General features: G+C 41.6%; 1 protein-coding gene across 1 annotated transcript in view; it reads left to right on the top strand.

Moving 5' to 3' along the window:
* Positions 1-484: 484 nt before the first annotated feature.
* Positions 485-20458, top strand: part of UBE2R2 (ubiquitin conjugating enzyme E2 R2) — a 53759-nt gene continuing 33785 nt past the window's right edge. Inside the window, exon 1 of the mRNA XM_079329936.1 lies at positions 485-806. Within this exon, the coding sequence (XP_079186062.1) occupies positions 630-806 (177 nt within the window). The 5' untranslated portion in view covers positions 485-629. The remainder of the gene's footprint in view (positions 807-20458) is intronic.

Below are 20458 nucleotides of genomic sequence, written 5' to 3'. Positions count from 1 at the left end.
CATAGAAAGGGTGATTATGCACTGCAATTGGGTACCCGGGAGGCGGTGGAGTCACTGTCTCCGGAGGTGTTTAAGGGAAGACTGGACGTGGCACTCAGTGGTGGTGTTGGCTCACAGGCTGAACTCGATATTGTCAGCGATTTCTTCCGAACGGCTCGCTGCTGTGATTTTGTGACCCCTCACGCCACACCACAGCCCTGGGCCGCACTTTCATTCCCGCCTCCCCACGTGACCCCTCCCCCCAGCCGGCCGCGCCGCCGGGTAGCGCGGCCCCTTTAAAGGCACGCGGCGGGGGGCGTGGCGCGCGGCAGCGCGTGCGGCGGGGCGTGGCCCGGGGGCGAGGCGGGGCGTGGCCTGGCCGCGCGCCGGGGCACGGCAGCGCGTGCGGCGGGGGCGTGGCCCGGGCGCGCGGGGGGCGTGGCTAACGAAAGCGGCGGGGGCGGGGCCGGCGCGGCGCGCTGAGGTCAGCGCGAGCGGCGCCGTCACAAAAGGAAGTGGCGGCGGCGGGGCCGTCAGCGCGGGGAGGGGCGGGGGCGGCACCGGCACCACCGGCACCGGGACCACCGGGAGCGGCACCGGGAGCGGCACCGGGACCGACGAGGCGGCCGCGGCGGGGGCCGCGCCGCGCCATGGCCCAGCAGCAGATGAGCAGCTCGCAGAAGGCGCTGATGCTGGAGCTGAAGTCGCTGCAGGAGGAGCCGGTCGAGGGCTTCCGCATCACCCTGGTCGACGAGTCCGACCTCTACAACTGGGAGGTGGCGATCTTCGGGCCCCCCAATACGCTCTACGAGGGCGGGTACTTCAAGGTACGGGCCTTTCCCCCGCGCCGCGGGCCGCGCTGTGGGGCTGGGCCGGGGCCGGGCCTGCGGGAGGGGGCACGGGCACGGCCTGGGCAGAGGGGGAGCCGCGCCGCCGCCGCCGCGCTCTTCATCTGCTCCTCCTGCCCCAAAGAGCCTCCTGTGGGAACCTCGGCGCGGGGCGAGCGCTCTCCCCTTCCGCCCCATGTTGCCCCCGGGCTCTGCTCGGTGTGTATTTCACAGAATTGTTACGGTTGGAAGGGACCTCTGGAGATCATCTAGTCCCGTATTTCCATATCCTTTCAGTAACTGAGGGCAACTTAGAGGAAGGATGGGGCAAGACTATTTACAAGAGCATTTAGGGACAGAACGAGGGGAAATGGGTTCAAACTGAAAGAGAGTAGGTTTAGCTTAGATACTAGGACGAAATTGTTCATTGTGTGTGAGGGTGTTGAGGCAGTGGTACAGGTTGCCCAGAGAAGCTGTGGGTGTCCCATCTCTGGAAGTGTTCAAGGCCAGGCTGGATGGAGTTTGGAGCAACCTGCTCTAGTGGAGGATGTCCTTGCCCACGACAGCGGTGTTGGAACTAGATCACCTTCAAGATCCCTTCCAACCCAAATATTTTATGATTCTCTGATACTTATTTCAAAGTAAGGAGCTTCTAAGCCATCCCTTTATAGCTTCACTCATTGTTGGCTATTTTGGGGTAAAGGCAGTGTTTTCCTCAGGACTCCATGGGCTTCAGGGTTGTTTGGCACAATTATTTTTCTGCTCCTGTGTTCTTCCTCTGCACACTTTAAGAAGGCAGCCTTCAAAGGGCTGAAGGAGCACATAATGGGTGAAGGTAGAGTCAACTCCTTTCTCAGCCTTCCTGTTAATACAAAAAAACTTTTGTGGTTGCTATTTCCACTCTTCTGAGTACAGCAAATAAGAAATCTGGCACAGCCATCTCAGAAAAGAACTAAAGGGAGTGTACTTAAATTATCAAAACAACTGGAGAAGGAGGAGAGTTGCACTTTTTTCTTAAAACAAGCAATTAGAAAACCTTCGTTCTTTCAGAAGATGTGTTGCATTAGGCACACATCTCTGCACTTGATATCTGCTTGATCTCTGGCAAAATATTGTCCCCACGAGCTTGCTTCTCCCAACAGTTAACTGTTTTAGTTGTGGCTCCTGCATCTCCCATTTCTGCCCTTTGGCTTCTCTCAAACTAGAAAAAGAAAATTGGATGATGTCTTTGCTTGGCTAACATGCACCTTCAGTGCCTCTTGGCCTCTACAGGTCAAGGTTTAAGAGCTTTGTTCCACAAAACCAAAATAACCTGTAGCTTGGGGAATAATGGATTTGAGTCATGTTCAGTTTGGCCTCATTGTTTGGAAGGAAAGGAAGGCTTTGGCATAGGACTAGCCTTTTGTAATGAGTTGGCTGGCTTACTCATGTAGGTGTGATAGGTGTATTCTTAGACTCACCTCCATTATTACTTATTCAGGAAGTTGCTCGAGTCTTTGGTTGGTAACAGTGTCATCTTTACATCCGAATGGTCTGGTGACCTCTTCCTGCACTTATATTACTCATCCATTTTTTTTTCCAAAGAAATCATGACTGATTGAAATAGTTTTGTTTGGTTGGGGAGCTCTCTGGACTGCATATTTGCAGTTTTTCCTGGAAAGAAACTGGAGCTGCCTGAGGAATAATGTGGGGATATGTGTTAACAAGTGTAGATTTAGGCAAGGCTCCCAGCTGCCTTACCTCACCACTAGGATTTGGTTTTGGGGTATTTAGTGTCCTTGAACTGTCATGCCTTTCTTCTAAATTCTTTTGACCAATCCTTTGATAGTTTTTTTGAGAGTGGGAAGATGAAGTCTCATGATGTTTCCATCCCTCCCCAGCAGTGGGATTCCCCTTGAGTGCTGTGGCTAAAATCTCTCATATGTTGTTTCTGTCTCATCTTTCCTCCATGAGGAGCCCTGCATGGCAGATTTTTGTGATGTCTGATCTTTGGTTATGCATCTTGACTTCTGAGGCACTAAAAAAAGGAGTCCTGTGAGAAGTGATAGTCTTGGGTCTCTTTGTCTTAGATCTTCACATGTGTTAGACTCTGCTTATGGAATCATTTGGAGATAAGAATAATACCCTAAATTTAGTGGGTGACTTCTGCAATATATTAATTCTGTATGCTGCTCTGAACACATCTTGCATGTGTTTCGTTTCCCGCATTTCTTAACTTGATGAAATAATTAACTTAATCTTGTTTTGTATTTTCAGTTTAGTAAAGTTAGGAAGGTAGGATTAGAAAGATGTAATTACAGTATGTAACTTTTTGGGAATTGTGTTCCACTTAAAGTATAGTTTAAGGGCAGGAACTTAAGAGAAAGTACACAGGCTTCTAGGTAAGCTAGAGCATAAATATTTAAAGGAAAACTTGTAGTTAAGGTGATTTTAATAAAGAAAGTGTTAGGGATGGTTGATTAGGGAATACAATTGCTTGATTTGTGTTTTGGGAACTCTTAGAGGTGGTCACATCAACTTTTGGCACCTTGTTTGTCCTTGGGGAAATATGACCTTTCTCTGAGTTGTTGAACTAGTGGAATAAACTGAAATGAGGGAAGTGCTCTCTGTATCTCCTTGACTTACTGTCTAAAGCTGGTTCAATGGATTCTGGTTTCAGTTGCAAGTCCTGTAGCTCTAACATCTGGTAAACTGAAGCAGAGAACACGTCCCCTGGAACATTTGTTTAAATGGTAGGTTGTCAAGATGCTGGCTATAATAAAATCAGGGACTTCTTAAAAATTCAAGCACAGTGTCTAAGCATATTTTATTTACTTATATAGCATGCTCAGATCTGCTGCAGTGCTTTGGTTTAGGGGTTTAGGGGAGCAGCCTTCAGGAGCAACAACTGTATGAAGAGCAGCTTGTATCAGCAAGGGATTGTGCAGCAGTCCCCCCACCCCATTCATGTGATCAACTGAAGGTGGACATCTGAAGTGCAAGTTGCATCAACCTTTGTCTTGCCTAATGATGGCATTCCGAGTCATGCTTAACAACTTTATAATGTTTTGAGCAGATCTTTAAGTTCCTGACTACCATCCTCAAGGAAGGAGTCGAGCTATTCCATACATCTCTCTTCTTGGCTGGCAAAGGAAAAGTAGTTCAAGGGCAGTGGTAACCTAAGTCTTTCAAAAAGATTGTATTAAGAGCAAGTATCTGTCCCTCAGCTGCTGGCAGTAAGAAATTGCCAGTGTGACTGAAGTTCTAGCAGAATCAGTTTTGTTGGGCCACAGGTATTGGACTGCACTGGGTGAACTTGGTCTTGGAACCAGACTCACTCGCAGAGTGTAAAGGTGAAATATGGGTAGATCTTGTATGTCTAAGATGTTGCTTACAACTGATTCTGGTTTTTGAGTGACTAAAGGAAGATTTTTCACAGAATGAAATGCTTCGTATACCGGTCACAGTGACAATTGCTTCTTTCGTAGCTCAGCTGTGAAGGGCACGGTGTGATAAGATGGGTCTTTAGATCAGATTCCACAGGGCTGTGTGGTAGTTCTGAATTGCTCTGAAAGTGATGGAAATGTGGTTTTTTGGTTTTGCAGGCAGTGCCTGAGCAGCAGAGAACCAGAATGTGCCATAATCTGTAGAACTAAGTGTGAGCAGTTCATCAATGCCACATTTATGCCACAGGCATCTTTTGTTCATCTGAGAGGGTCCTTTGCTATATGGCAGAACTTCTTCACCTTTAATTTTGAAGCTGATAAATAAGTGGATACCACCACAACAAAGATTACTCTGCTGTAATTTCGGATTGATGGGTGCTAGTTGGGATGGATCTCAGTGGCTGAGGGTTGTGCAGTCTTTACCATCTCAGCTGACCGTTCTTCTCTATCTTGAAATCCAGTGTGTTTCCTCAATGCTTGAGCCTTCAGAGCCTGAGGATGATGAACCTCTGCCCAATGCTTTGATCAACCAGTGGATACTTGCAGGACTGTTAGGAAGTGTTTCCTCATGGCTTGCTCAAGGTCCTGAACGTTTGATGAATTGTACCTTTGCAACAGAACTTTTAATTGTTTTTGAAAAAGATGAGTCTTCTGATTTTTTAGTTGCATGGTGTTCTTGTGCTGAGAGCCAGGATTTCAGGGAAGGTGCAAGTGAGAAATTATACAAATAGAAACTTCATTAGCACTGCTCAGAAACATGATTTGACCAAGGACACTGTGTCAAGAAGAATGTTTAATGAAGACCAAAAGTCAATATTAAAAACTTCAGAGGTGATTCAGGCTGAGTAAATTAAAATTAATATACCTAGCATGAAAGGAAACAAGAAAAATTAACTACATTATTAGAGTTACTATTTTGTAGTTCTTAAGGCAGTTTATTTCATAAGGTACTTTTCCTACTTGAAGGAACATGCCTTGACACATCAGTTGGAAGGGGAGAAAACCACCAAGCATTCTGATTAGTTTTGTCAAGTAATTTGGGGGCTAAATGCTTGTCAAGGCATTGTTATCTGTGCTTTTTGTAATTCATTAGCCTCATGCTGTATGGAGTTTTGTATTGTATCTCAGCTTTTTCCTGGTGATTTGGTTGCAAAGTAACTTGCAAAATGTGTTAAGGTTTCAGAGCAGGAAATAGTGTACTGATCAGTTACCAGTAACTGATGGCAAGAATGAACACCATGTTTAAAAGTTTGGTATTGTAGTCTACTTTTCATAAAGCTTAAAATTAAGTAAATAGAAGTTTACTAAGAACTTAAAATTATAGCACTGGTACAAGATTTAATTCCACAAAAATATCCTTAATGCCAGGATAAAAATATGAGAGACTCTCAAGACAAAAACTGCCTTCCATGGGCCTCTGGATCGCAAGGTCCAGTTTCTCTCTGTGTGTTTGATCTATTTTTATTGCCTTTCATTGATGCTAATAAGCACTAATTTGGCTCAGCAAAGGAACACAGAATTGCAGGTGAGTAGAGCCCTGCTTGCTTCAGGTCTGTGGAGCTCCTGCTCAGTCTCAAAAGCCAAGGACCTCTAAGCTGTCAGAAGGCAGGAAAGCAAAAGACCTCTTCCAATGCTGGTTCATGGATCAAAAGCACAGATATGATCCTAGACTCTCAGGCCTGGGGAATTCCTGATTGTTCCTCTACTGTTGCATACTGGTTTTTTTTGATGAAGGTGCCTCTGGGCTGCACGGGCTACTCACCCATCCTGTGGCCTGTTCTGGACATCAGTGTATCCTCAGGAGGAGATGGGCTGAGTTACAGTGGTAGCTAGCACCTAGTCTTTTCTCTAGGGCTCCACTGATCCTGGTAGGAGTGTGGTGTGTCCTGAGAAGTACAGATAGTGATTTCCAGTTCTGATACTGCCTTAACACAGGAGATTATGTGCGTCTTCTTGTGGTGGGTCTTCTTGTATGGCAAGAGGAGAGCTGTAGCACAGCCCAACTCTTCTATCCCATCAGAACAAAACAGAAAACTTTCCATTTTGGTAAATTGAGGACTGTTCATTTGCCTAATTTTTGTACAGTGGTTCCTTGGATAAGGTAAAATACAGCTTGAGTTTTAGGCTTTTTTCTCAGGTAGCAATACAAGGAACTGTGACTCTTGAAACTTTTTGTCTATTCAAGAGATAGTAACTAAAAGCATGTATACTTATATATATACTTATGTGGTTCATGTTATAGGAATTCATCAAAGGTTTTGACTATATAGTGTTAGAAGAGTAGATGTTTTTAAAACTAATTTTTGTATAAATCCTTTAGATCCAGTATTGCAGTGATGTTATGCCAGTGTCTGAGGGTTTTACACCTCGGTAACTTTTTTCAAAATCTCAATTATGTTTTGACCTTGTTGTTTCTGAAATCACTCTTAATGCTGCCTTGCTATTTTACATGGTAGTATATTCATGCAGGGTACTTTCTCTTTAGTATCACTTTAGGTCTACTACACAATGCTTGTTTTGCATTTGGAGGGTAGGGAATGCCAGAAAAAGAAACCACTTGCAGAACCATAACTCTGATCTTTGATGTGCAGCTTTGTTGTGTGGTTTATGGCATGTTCATCAGGTGTTCAGGGTAATGAATAGTGTGGGCCAAATGATGGAGGCTTTATGCTGAACTTAAGTGTAGCTGAGTTCAAGTCTGAAATGTCACAGTTACACATTGTCTGCAGTGTGGATGGACTAGAGGTGATGTGACTCATAAATACAGCTGTTCTTATGATTTGGACTGCACATGGTCAGATGTGTACATACACACATGCATGTCCACAAAACTAGTCAGCTATTTCCAGAATGCTGCTTAGTGTTTTTATCCAGCATTGAGTTGGGAGAATTGCAGTTAATCTTGCTAAACTTCTGTGGTAGTGTCTTGCTGAGAAGATCCCATCTTACCAGGCCAATTTGATAATAATAACTGTGGCATTGTGCACCCACCATTGAAGCACTAGTAGCCAAGAGTAACTAAATTGATTGCTTATCATTACAGTTGCTGAAGTATTTAAAATGCATTTGCCCAAAGTGGCTTACAAAGAGAAGAAAAATGAGAGCTACTAAATTATGGTATGTTTACCATATTTTGGAATCTTGCTTGACTTGAAGAAATATGACCTCACAACTTCCTGGGTGTTCATTTTAAATTGAAGCTTCTACCTGGAGAACAGCAAGAAAAGAAAAAGACTGAATGTTAAATGGATGACTCTTTGAGGCATCATAGTATTTATGGTTTAGAAAGAGAAGGCTGCCTGGCAGGCAGGCTGTACCTTACTACTTAAGGTTTCAGTACTATAAGCATAATATATGTTCCTTTTACACTGCTTTGCTGTCTTAAAGTTGTACAGGTAATTTAGATATTCAAGTAAATAGGCTTTGCGCGAGAAATCCAAGTTATAGCAGTAAAGACATGTTTGCAGTAACTTCATGATTATTCCCTGAGTTACATATCCTAGTTAAGTATTTAAAACTTACATTTTAATGTTAATTGTAGCAAAATATTTGAAGAGGTTAAGCGCAAAACCCTCTGCCTTGGTATTGAAACAATGCAAGGACCAGTGTTTAATCAGTTGTGTCACTTGGATCAATTTTTGAGTGTTAGATGCTTGTCCATTGTGCAAAAATTCTTTGGTTTTAAATTAATCTTCAGATATCTCTGCAGCTAGAAACCTTTTGCTGTCACACCTAGGTAAAAGTTGAAATAATATTCTTTTTTTGCAGTACCCTCATTGCCCTTGTCAAAACAAAAGCCATGCAATGGAGTAGCTTTGACTTACAATACATTGTTTGAATACAAATACACATTTGTTCTTGCATGAAGTCTGCTAATATAAGTCTCTTATTCATGAATGTAAACCACACTGGTGTGCAAGTGTGTGCTCATCTAGGCTAGAATAACTATCTATAAAAGCACTCACCTTTATTAAAAGAATGGGGTTCTTATAATGTATTGAAGAAAACTGAATTTCGTCTCTGTGCTCCCAGCTACTCCTCTGCAAAAGAGTAACTGGACCCACACTTGGTAGCTGACTACCTTTCAGCAGTGCATTAAGCAGTATAATTTGAGAGGCTGACATATCTTCTGTACTTTTTAAGTATCTTGTAGCTATTATCTAAATCCCTTCTAATTTGTCATTCGTGTGGTAACAAAATGCCCCTACCCAGATGCTTTAGATGAAAGTGTGTGGCAGTTTTTGTTTAAGGTAGAAAGAAAAAGCATAGTCTGTTCTTAATGATATTGCCACTTCAGCGGGATCTCTGTCTAACTTAATTTTTTATTGCTGTGTTCATGTTACTCAAAATGCCAAATAAGAATGATGCTGAGAGACAATTCTTATTGAAAACTTATTGTTCAATTTCAGTGGATGACAATAATGTTTCTTCTCTTGTTTAGTTAGTTCTCAGAGTGTCAAGCAGCTGTTTCTTGAGTCAACCACATCCATGTTTAAACAATTCCCTGTAGAGGACCTGTTACTTTTTTTTTTTTTTTTTTTTTTTTTCTTAAAGCACTTCTAAATGAAGGCAATTTGTATTGCTGCATTATTTCCACTGGAACATATAACATGAAAATTTTGAGACCAACATATAGAATGATTTGCATTTCTCAGTCTCTGAAAGCTTATGTCCTTCAAAATTTGGCTAATATACTTTTTGTGAAATTTAACTAATTTTCTTTTTTTTCATGCTGGTTGCAGTCTTTGATTTGTGTGGATGAAGCTTGGCTGGCTCTGGCCTGAAGTACAGCAATAGTGGCACTACTGGGGAAAACTAGGTAGGTAGGGTAGACTTGATTGAGGCTGTGAACATTTGGGCTTTTGAATTTTGAAACTGGCTGTATTATTGACTATTTTTTGATGCTGAAGATATTTTTGACCTTCAGAGATTTATGGCAGACTCCTTAGGTGCTAAAAAGCAGATCTGGAGATTTATTGTAAAATACAGTAGTAACTAAGTAAATGGTTTTGTACCTAATCCATAACATTGCTCCATTTGGAAACAGATCAGACTTATACTGGCTGCCACTAAGGAGGGATGGAGTAAGAAGTCTGCTAGTCTTGACCAGTTTCTTCTCAGTTTTATAAAATAAGTCTAGGTTCTGTTGCTGTTAGAGGTGATACTCCAATTTCATGGATTCAAGGCAGCTTATTTCATGTTCAGCTTGGATAAATGACTCTTAATTTTTGCCCAACTTGCAGACTTATTCCACACCTACTAAGAAGTTGTTCACTTTTTTTTCACATTTCTAATGTAAGTCATAGACTTATGCTTGGGCTCTTCAACCAGAGACCATATTTTGCCTGCAAAAAACAGCTAAGTAACCTGGCAGTCAACAAAAGCCATGAGAAGCTGTGGTGGGATGGCTGCTATAGGTGTGTGGTACCTTCCTCAGCCAGGGAGCTTCCTGTTGGCAGTTGTGGATGTATTCCTGAAAGATGGACCATGTCAGGTTGAGGTAAGAATCAAAGGTAACCATCCCAAAGCACAGCATTGCCCTTTCCTGTGCATCATGAGGATGCAATGAAATGTCACATGGGCATCTCTTTAGCACGTGCACCACACCTGGCATCTCATCTGCCACATCCTGTGGGATCAGCTCTGTGTGTGCAATGGCAGAAGCATGGAGGAAGGCTCTGGTATGCTTGGCCACAAAAGACCTGTCATTGTCATGCCACCAGGCCTCTTCATGTGTCTTGGAATCCAGGCCCACCTCAGGCACCTCCCTCTTCCTTCAACTCTTCTTAAACTAGAATAACTGTACTTGAGTCATGACTTCAGGCTCACATGAGGTCACCACATGTGACTTAATTGGTGCTCCTGGTGTCTCAGCCCTGTTCCGTTTCATCTTGTCCCCTGCAGCTGACAATTTTTCTGAGCATGTCGATGACTTTTACCTCCTTAGAAACACAGAATTGTTAAAGTTGGAAAAGACCTTTAAGATCAAGTCTAACCACCAATCCAACACCCACGACCATGTTCACCACCAAACCATATCCACAAACACCACATCCATGCTTTTTGGCAAGAGAGCAGTCAAGTTTTTTTACCTGCTTGCATCTAATCCGTACTTCCAAGATGGCTAGTGTTTGCTTTTAAAACAAAAATGATGTAGGGAAGAGCGTTTGAGTTATACTACAGCACATCTAGGAGAGCTTTGGCTGGAGGTCAGTTTAGTTCTATCTTTAACTCTTTCATGCCCCAATTTATTTTGGATTGTGTAGCTTTTTTTTTGGGTTGCATTAGTTCATAGCTGGGGTTATAATTAAGTTTTGGAGGTTTTTTTTCTTTCCTTTTCATGCTAAGTACTGAGCAGTGACTTCTGTGCTCTACAAAGAACATTTCACAGAATCAATTAGGTTAGAAGAGACCTCTGAGATCAAGTCCAATCTGTGACCAGACACATTGTGTCAACCAGCCCCTAGCACTGTCTAGCCTTTCCTTAAACAGCTTCAGGAACAGTGACTCCACCCCCTCCCTGGGCAGTCCTTTTCAATGTCTAGTCGCCATTTGTGTGAAGAAATTCTTCCCAATGTCCAACCTAAACCTCTCCTGCTTCAGGTAAGACTGTGTCCTCTTGTCCTGTTACTGATTGTCTGGGAGAAGAGCATGACCCACAGCTTGCTACCCTCCTGTCAGGCAGTTGCAGAGAGCAATAAGGTCACTCTGAGCCTCCTTTTCTCCAGGCTGAACATCCCCAGCTCCCTCAGCTGCTCCTCACATGGCTTCACCTCTAGACCCTTCACCAGCCTCACTGACCTTTGAACCTGCTCCACCTCTTCCCAGTGTCCTTCCTGAATTGAGGAGAGCTGGACACAGCACTTAAGGTGTGAGCTTACCAATGCCAAGTACAGGGGGAACAAACTCATTGTAACTAGTGGGTTTTTTAGTGTGGTTGTCATCTGAATTCTATGCTGGATCTCTTTCTAGTAAAGAAAAAAATACATATTATGAAAGAGGTCTTTTATGAAAGAGGAACATAATGATGGTACTGGCAAGGAGTTTCCTTGTTCTCAGAAAATACTTCGTCTTTGTTAGCTGCTTTTGTTTGATGCATAATTTGTACAACTGTAGTAATGCAGAAAAACTAAGGACAGTGAAATTTGGGCTGAGCTTAAAACCCACTTTTAATACTAGGTTGGTGCATTGAATTTGATTCTTAATTTGCAGATTAGTTACTATATGATGTCAACTTGAAATAAGAGCATTATGAGAAATTTGCTTATTTGAATAAAAGTTTGTCTATTATTAGATGCTTTTATGGCCAACCAAATGTCATCTTCTACTAGGTAGCAGCCAGCAAGCCTTCTTTGGTACATGTTTAGCTGAGCTTTTTTGAGATTAAAACTTTTAAATATTGCTGTGTTACATTTGCTCTGAACACAAATCACTACAATCTGGTGTTTGACTGGGTGAAAGGGAGGCACAGTCCAGAATCTGTTATCTGTTAGGCCCTTTGTGTGGGTGAAGCACAGCACTTGTCCAGAATAGTCTATGGATGCTGCACAAACAGGCTGAGAGTGCCACTGCAATGCTTTGTTCATCATCTGTAGTGACTGTAAGCGAGGTGCTCACGTGAAGGACACTGGGCTGGCATTGAAGAAGTACTGTAGACACACTGGGCATTTTACAAAATGTTCTTTTTATTGTCAAAATCTTCTTTGACAAGAGTGAGAATAATTTAGTGAATAGAGACTAAGCCTTCTATCTGGATCACATTCATTATTCTGGATAAATTAACACTTTTATGTAAAATATGTGTATCTTATAATAGCATAACTGACTAAATCTGTAGGTAGAAAGTGTTTTGCTTTTTATAGATAACTCATGGGAGAGCTTTCTTCCAAAACAAATTGGACTTGTATGTTTACAAGTACAGTATTTAATTTTGGAATAGCTGAAGAAATTAAGTGAATAGGTTTCAGGCTGCTTAACCATGAAAGCAAAGAGACTTTTTTTTTTTTCAATGAAGACTTCTGCTTATTCCTGATTTTTAAAAATAAAAGCCTGAGCAGTTTCTTGAAGCGCCCAGCACAGAACCTGATGTACTGACAAGTCACACTCCTCTGCACAGACTTTGTCCGTGAGGCAGCTGCGGCAATTCTCTAAGAGCAAAAAATAAAGCTGGGGTTGTGTAACTTAACCTGGGGGAGGAGGGGGACATTCCTGGTGCTGGAGAGAAAGCCATCAAGTCAGGGCCTGGGTATGTAGGCCTGTGAGATGAATGCTATGCAGGCTTCACAAATAAGTCTCAGAGTGTATTGTGGAGGTTCTGAGTAAACTTCTCATTGGAGGAGGCAAAGTAATCCTTTGCCTTGCTTCATCATTTGAAATGTCAGAGTTCGAAGCCACTCTGCTTTTTTACGTCCCACCTCTGGGATTTCTTTCTTACACTGTATTAATTGTTCCAGCCTCTTGTGCACTTCCATTACAGCTACCCCAGGTCTTCTCTCCTGTGCTTTGAAGGGTAGGTTCAAAATAAAGCCTCTCAGCATAGAGAACAGCATAGAGAAACCAGCATGTGGGATTTGGTGTGAAGTGTGGAAATGTGAAAGGGCTTGCAGTTCTGCAGCACAGCTAGGGAAACAGCCTGGTGTGGCATGTCATGGAGCTGGCACATTCTCAGGGCAAGTTTTGGTTCTCCAGTCAGTTAAGACAAGGTTTGAAATCTATTACTGACATGCCTCTGAGTTCTGTTGTGCTTGTCACCCCAAGTGCAATTACCCAGGCTATGCCACAACACTGAGCTTAAAACATATGGGCAGAAAGCCAAATTCTGCACTTAGCAAGCACTTTAAATAGAAAACTCCAGCACAACTGACCTGCAGGTACCTTTCCTTTTAGAAGAAAGTTGCTGTTTCTAGCTGCTTTAGTTACAAATGCATTGATAAATATTGTTGCAAATTATTTATTTACTAAAATAATGTTTAGTTACAGCTTAATGTGATTGCTATGTACAGTTTGAGTTTTTGAGAATATAAAGCCTTTACCTTCTGTAATTTTGTTAACCTTGTGCAAATAGGTACAGCAAAAGGAATACTTGGGGCATTTTCCAATGATACTGTGGCAACTATGGCAAATCACCAAGGTCCACACTAATAAACCACTGAGATCATTTTGTAGTGTTTAAATATGTCTGCAACGCAGCAGTGGCACATTTGACCTGTCTCAAGCGCAGTAGTGGGGTCTGTTAGTGACAGGATGATATTTAACACCAGTTGTGAACTGACCCAGCTTAGAGTTGGTTTTGCAGCCCATGCTTAATCCTGCGTTGCCATGGTTCAGCCACCACCTGTATCCGTGATAATGGACGCAAAGCCAGTACAGTTGCAGCTGTAAATCTTTCACAGCAGTGGGGCCATGTAGACAGAAACTTCTGCTGCTCTGATGTGGCTTCAGGTGCTGGTGGCACAAAGATTCTGGTAGCTTTGTTGGTGTTAAAACTTAACCAGACCGAATTTAGTTGCTTCTGTTGGCTTATCCTATATTTTGTAGTATGTAAATTCTAGTCAAAGCTCATGTTGTGACTGAAGTTGTGAAACCTTCTTGTTTGTGTTTAAGATAAGTGGACTGGGGGAAGAGGAGTGCTGTGCAGGATCTTACTGCTATATTTTACCTGTTGAGAAATTCCTGGAAGTTGTATTATATTGTGCTAAGACTTGGTTGCCTGCAGAGCTCAGCTAAATTTGCCACTTGGTTTCATGGCTGTCATGACTGGAAAGTTTTACAGCTTAAGCCTCACTTAGTTAAAACATCCATATAGTTATGGGGATTATCTACCTGCTAATTGCTTTATGGAGGTTCTGTCATCTTTTTTAGAAAAGATGTGTGTATTGGTGTGCATTTAAATGCCTAGATGAATTTAAGAAATCTTGTGTCACTTTGTTTCTTTTGGTAACATAATTGAAGGAGACTTCAGTTAGTGAGTTATTGGAAGTGACAGTGTAGGTGCATAAAACAGGTTTGGATATTTACTTCTGTGATTGCCTCAGTGCCTTGGAATTTAAGCTATCAGATTTTTTACAGCTTTACAGGAAGCCTCACTGTTGAGGGCATAATTGAAACAAAGCTATTCCTATGTCAGGAACTTGAGATTCTTAGGACAGAAGATCCCAAAGGCTACTAAAAATTAAACACAAAAGCCAGATTTCAAAAATCTGTTTCTGGCAACTGCTTTCCTAAAAGTTATGGTGAACGGAAGGGAAGCCCAAGATAGATGAGCTGAGGTGCTGGTGTTGATGAAGTGGTTGTCTTGGCAACTGCAGTCACTTAAATATCCTGAGGAAAATAGCAAGCAAGTGTTAAGATTGAGAAATGGCAATGGATTGACAGAAGAATCAGGAGCAATGAGCAGCTTGAGGCTTACACAGGGAGTTGATATGACTACGGCAGCAAGTTAGTGTTTTTCAGTAGTGGGATTCTTGAGTGTTGTAACCCTGATGGTTCTTCTCTTGTAATAATGTTGTGCCTGGCTCCCTACTTGCATGAGGCCAGGTCTCTGGGGAGTCCTCTTCCAGGGTTTATTTGCCCCCAAAAGGTGACTGATGCATGTGATGTTGTAATTCAGGTTCTAGTGGTGTGCCTCACTTTGCAGCCACACTGTTCAGTATAGCCATACAGGTATTGTAGTGAAATCCTAGTGCAAAATAAACCCTGCATGCAAGGAGGTACTAATGTGAGAATTGCATTCCATGTCAGAGATAAACTGCTGGAGCTGCCACTGTGTCAGGGATTGCTCTAGCTCCCTGTAGTGCTTTCCATAGTAAGAAATTGAGCCACCTTGCTATGTGTGTTTTGCTAATTGTGTTTATATGTGCTGATTGGTGGTTCTGTAGGTAAAAGCAGGTGAGTTTTAATCTTCTGCTTCCCTCATAAAGTATTTAATTTTCCTTCAGCACAAAAAGCACAACTCTGAGAAAGCCTAACTGAGTAAAACAGGCAGAATTTGAGTCAGTTTTTTCCCGCTGCCACAAGCATATTTGCAACTGCCAACTATGACAGGTATTTCTACAGGCACTGAATCTTAAGCAGAACACCAGGTGCTCAGAGAAGTTAAAGAAGACTAGGTGTACTCTTTCTGCCTTTCATCTAATACTTGGTTTCTGAGCTTCTCTTTGTGTAGTAACTTATGAAAAGTCACAGTTGAAAACTTGGTTCAAGTGGAAGTGAAAAACTCATAAGCTACTTGTTGCCACAAAGGCTAGCAAATAGTCAAAACTGCTGGTAGGATTAATTTCCTATCAAATTTATTCCCTTGTGTTTTTTTCTAGGAAAAATCCGATCCTGCAGATACAGGAACAGTCATTTTATTTTTTTTTTCCTTTTTCCCTCCGTATTTAAAAGCTGGCTCTACTGGTAGTGATCAGGATACCAGCTGGACTTGATGTTTCTGTAATACAGATCCAGTTTAGTCCTCTGGTTATTTGCATTTTTCAACACTGGCAAAATCTCTGCTAGCTTTCTCTAATAGCAGTGTAGGCCTGTGCTACAGTTAATAGTTGATTTACTTTTGAAGCTTTCCCTGATTAGAGGGAGGTTTTCCTTGGCAAGTAATACCAGTTTCTGTAGTACTGAAATGTTAGAAACTGCGGTCCCTGGTGTAATGCAGATACTGATGGTGGGTGTTTTATTTGTGGATAGCTTTTGCTGAAGAAGCAATGGTAAAAATACCTATTTAGGCTTTCCCCCCTTCCTGGCTTATAAGTTTTTAACCTGTAATACATTTCCCTCTGACCCTTCAAGGATTTTTGACACTGGAAGTGCTAATCTGATACAGGACTTCTTAAGGTATCTGTAACTTCATCTGACACCAATCAACAGAATAACGTTCACAAATCACTTCTGAAAGTGGTGTGATATGTTTTCCAGATATTTCATATCATTGCAAAGAATATTTAATTAAGAAGTGAGGGAGTACAAGATGAAACCTGGATCACCTTATGTAATCACTTTAAATTGTGTGCTTTTAGTGGTCTGCTCTGCTGTAAAGATCCACTATTTCTATCCTTCTATTTTCTCTACTTTAACAGCTGAAAGTTCCAAATACGCCTGGCACAATCAAACCCACCGTTTTGTCAAAATGAAGCTTGATATAGGAAGTTTCATAAACTAGGCAGTACTATTATATGGAGTAGTCTGAGTTTCTGAAGAGAGCATATTGTTGCTGGCACTTCAGTGGAGATGACTTGGTAATTATAGTTCCTTTGTCTGAATCCCTCTGCCATTTCATGGGGCTAATGGCAAATCAAGCTTTTTGCAGATGCAAGGAAATCATGATAAAAATATTTGGGTTTTGTACATCTTTAATTATTTTATTCAACTTGGAGTCCAAGGTATGAGGTCAAAGTGTTAGTTAAACTCTTTTAAAGTGAGTAGTTCTGCCTCTGGAGCAAAGCTTCTTATGAACAGAGATCATGATTCTCTGAACTCTTTTACAACAGGACAAGACAAAGCTGTTAAGACACTTTGGGATTTATTTTTTTAATATAATTTTAGGTGGTTTACTGAAATCAGCAGAGAATTGCTTACTTAGGTGATCATGGTGATAGTCTATGTGCTGTGATGATCTGAGTCTGAAGGTGTCACATCAACTTCTGTGCCTTAAGTGTTTCAATTCTAGTTTAATGTGTTGTAAGCACTTGTGAATATGAATCAGCTAAGATTCGGCTTGAGTTAATTTTATTCCAAGATAAATGTAATATACAGTTGTATGAGCTAATTAGAGGAGTCTGAACCTGAGCTAGTGAAAACTACTGTGGTTTTGTTTTTTTGTAAGCTGATCCTTAGTGCTACTGACCTGTTGGTTGCTAGAACAGTCTGCTCTGTGCTAAGCAAAACAGTCAGAAAGAAAAAATATATCTCTGATATGGTGGCTGACTTATACCACAAGCTATGGTATTCCTTTAATCCTTTTATAAACTGTTTTATCCTAGCTAATGTACTTGTGGATGTCCTTATTACCCATACAACGCCTAATTCCTTTTGAACTCTGCTAAACTGTTGGCCTTAATGTTGCTTAGCAATAATTAGCAAAACACAGGTAGTTTGTGTATTAACTCTAGATCAAACCTTCAAAATTTTGTTTGTGGTGACCTGTTATGCTTTTATGTTGGTAAGATTTCCACTGCTGAATGGGGAATGGGAACTCATCCAAATGGGTGCTTGAATCTACCTCACTACCCTTAGCTTGAATCTTTTCTTAATTTCTTCTTTAAAGCTCTTGTGTTGTTCCCACTTGACATAGCAGGCTTTTAAGAATGTTGGATAGCTTCCTTCCCAAACTGTGGAGTATGCTATAGAAATCTTCACCTTCACAAAGTTAAAAAAGCATCTGTGTTCTTTTTTATGGGAACTTAAGATGAGTTGCTGGATGTCATTCTACTATTTGCAGTTTAACCATGGTGCTCTTACAGGAGGACACAGGTTATAATAAGGATGAATGAGTAATGGTAGTTGGTATTCAGGTGTTTTAGATGTTTGATCTGGGGGTTTATAAATTTGCTAGGATACTGGAGAACCTTTCATTTTGTGATTTCGATTCCATATTCTTCCTTTCTCAGATATTTGTTCTAGGTGAGTTTGTTTGTTCAAGGTGAAAGTTCCACTTAAAGATAAGGAATAATAGAGGATTCTTAAATAATACCTGCTATGCTTTTATAGCAATATTTTTATCCCATACGTTCTCGCCTTGCAACTATCACCATTTTAGAACAATCTAGGATAAGTAGGATAAAGAACTAAAATTGTGCAGAGGTGCCTTAAGTGCCAACAACTTCAGTACTGAAGGGTGGCATTAAGGGCCAGCCCACTTATTTTACATGCCCAGCTTTGGAGTGAGACTGGGAGAGGTTCAGCCATCTCTTGTCTGGGGATAACTGTGTTCTCCTCAGGGCTTTGGCTCCTGCAGGAAATTTAATATGTGGCTCTCAGCCAAAAGTACTGGAGATGTATTGAGTTCCCACTTCAGCTTAAAGGGACTAAACACTAGGGTTTTCTTTGAGGTAGTGTCGTTATCAGGCTGTGAGTTTATATTGAGGAATCCTTCCTTTCCCTTGTTGAAACTTTTGAATTCTGGGCTCTTGACCATGTACTGGGGTAGAGCCACAGTCCAGCCAGCAATGAAGGAACTTGCCTCTGTAGCTTAAGGTACTCAGCTGGAAGGAGGGGTTGCTCCTGTTTATCAGCTCACATGCCAGTGTGAAATGTTACTGATCCTGACAGTTTTTTCCAAGCTCTGTGCTATGAGCTGTCAGTCTCCTTTTGTTTTCTGGCTTGGGCTTCTGCATTCCTGTCTGGACAGTGGTCTGATGCCAAGAGGAAGGCTGAAGAGAGCTGTGCTTAATGCCCTTTAGGATAGGGCATCCACCCAGAAGGTGGAAGATGCAAAGTGCCTTTGGGCCAAATGCCCCAGTGCCAGCTGATTGAATAAGGTGTCCCAGTTTAGCTGATTTTTTTTTTTTTTTTTAAAGGAAAATAGGACATTCATCGGAATGAATTGTGTAGTACAAGTGGTCACGTACAGAATTTCAGGCTGTGAGTCAGCCTTGTACACACTTGTAACCTTGAGTTCAGTATTAAATTGCCAGAGCTCAGTGTTCAGGGCATGTTTGGGGCATTTTGTTTCTTGTTACTTTTGTTGGGCAGGTCAGCAAACCTCAGAAGGAACATAATGAGAATCCTGGGTCTGGAACCTGGAGTTTTCAAGGGTGCATCCTAGACTCCTGAGATGTACTTCATAACCACCAGGCTTGTCATGCTCACTTGTACAATGCTTATGGTGTTAGTCCTGTTCTAGCAGCATCCAGAAAATCAAAGCTACTTTTAGGTATCTATTAATTACTCTGTTCTGGAAAGTGCTGGATCTTCTTTTCCTCTTTAAACTTCTGTTCTTGTGTTTTTGAAGGACACATCTGTAATAGAGATTGACCTCTATCTGTAATAGATAGTGAGGTATTCTCAAACAGTTCCTGTCCTATTCTCAGTGCCTAGTAATGTATTTGTTGCAGAAAGGCTTTCAGTGCAACAGGGAAATAACTTACAAGTCCGTACTTGTAAACACTTTGTCATTGACAAACTTTTTTATAATTTTTCTGGTGAAATTTTGTCATTAGTGTGTTGTAGCCAGTTGTCTTGTGGATGAAGTTGTGATTTTAAAGACAACATTTCACACTGGAAGCAATTTCAGTGTCCTATGATAACATGTACAAGAATGTCAGATCAGTCAGTGTTTAATTTGCAAATTAAAAATCTTGCTGTTGTGGCTCTTTGTGTTAAGCTACTGGCCTGTAAGGATAATGAACTAGTGATGCAGACTTCCATGGTCATTAATCTGATATTGTAATAACTGTGTTTAAAGCTAACTGCTCACAGTAAAAAAGCAAATGAGCTATGTGTTACCTTAGATATAATTAGATACGCTGCCTCGTATGTTTATTTTGGAGATTGGAGCAGAAGCATAAACCCCCCCTGCAATACAGGCTGTAATGCCCAGTGCAGAAGTGGTTGTCCAGGGAATGTGAGCTCTGCAGCACACATAGATTAGTGCACAGTGTGGGTTACTCTGTGCTGGATTTGCTGAGATTTTTTTTTTTTTCATGCTGATAGGAGAATCACAGCATTTTAATCCTCATGTCTATATGAGAAATATGAGATCTGATGTCTGTAGACATAGACCCTGAAAAGGTGTAGAGCACTGCAGCAAGCATGAAGGAATTTGTGCATACATCATTGCTAGGATACTCCTGAGGTCAATTCCCTAGTATCCAACTCCTCAGTTTTTCCTCTGAGAAAGATCAGGGCTCTTGAACCTGAATTGCTGTCCTACTTGCTGTTAACTCAGGCTATAGACAACCAGTGTTCAACCTTTGTGTCTCTGCACACTATCTGTCCTGAAAAGATGACATGACCTCACTGAGCAACACTAAACAATAGTTAGTTATGTAGATGTCTTCCGGGTACTTGTTTTGAAACACTTTGAAGCCATAAAATATACTGGATCTGCAAAGCTGCCGGTGTGTCTGCACTTAGCTCAAGGGCCATTTTGCCAGCAGGAGAAAGTACTTTGTCCTACAGAGTCTAAATTAACTCAAAAGATTTTGATTGGTTATCTTTGGTGTGATGTGGAGGTTTAGTTCTGGTTTGTTTTTTTTTAATATTATCTTTGTAGGTAGTGGTCTGATGTTAGTT

Source organism: Erithacus rubecula (assembly GCF_903797595.1).
Source record: "Erithacus rubecula genome assembly, chromosome: Z".
Classification (NCBI taxonomy): Eukaryota; Metazoa; Chordata; class Aves; order Passeriformes; family Muscicapidae; genus Erithacus; species Erithacus rubecula.
The sequence above is the reverse complement of the archived record's forward strand: the minus strand, read 5'-3'. Positions and strand labels throughout refer to the sequence as shown.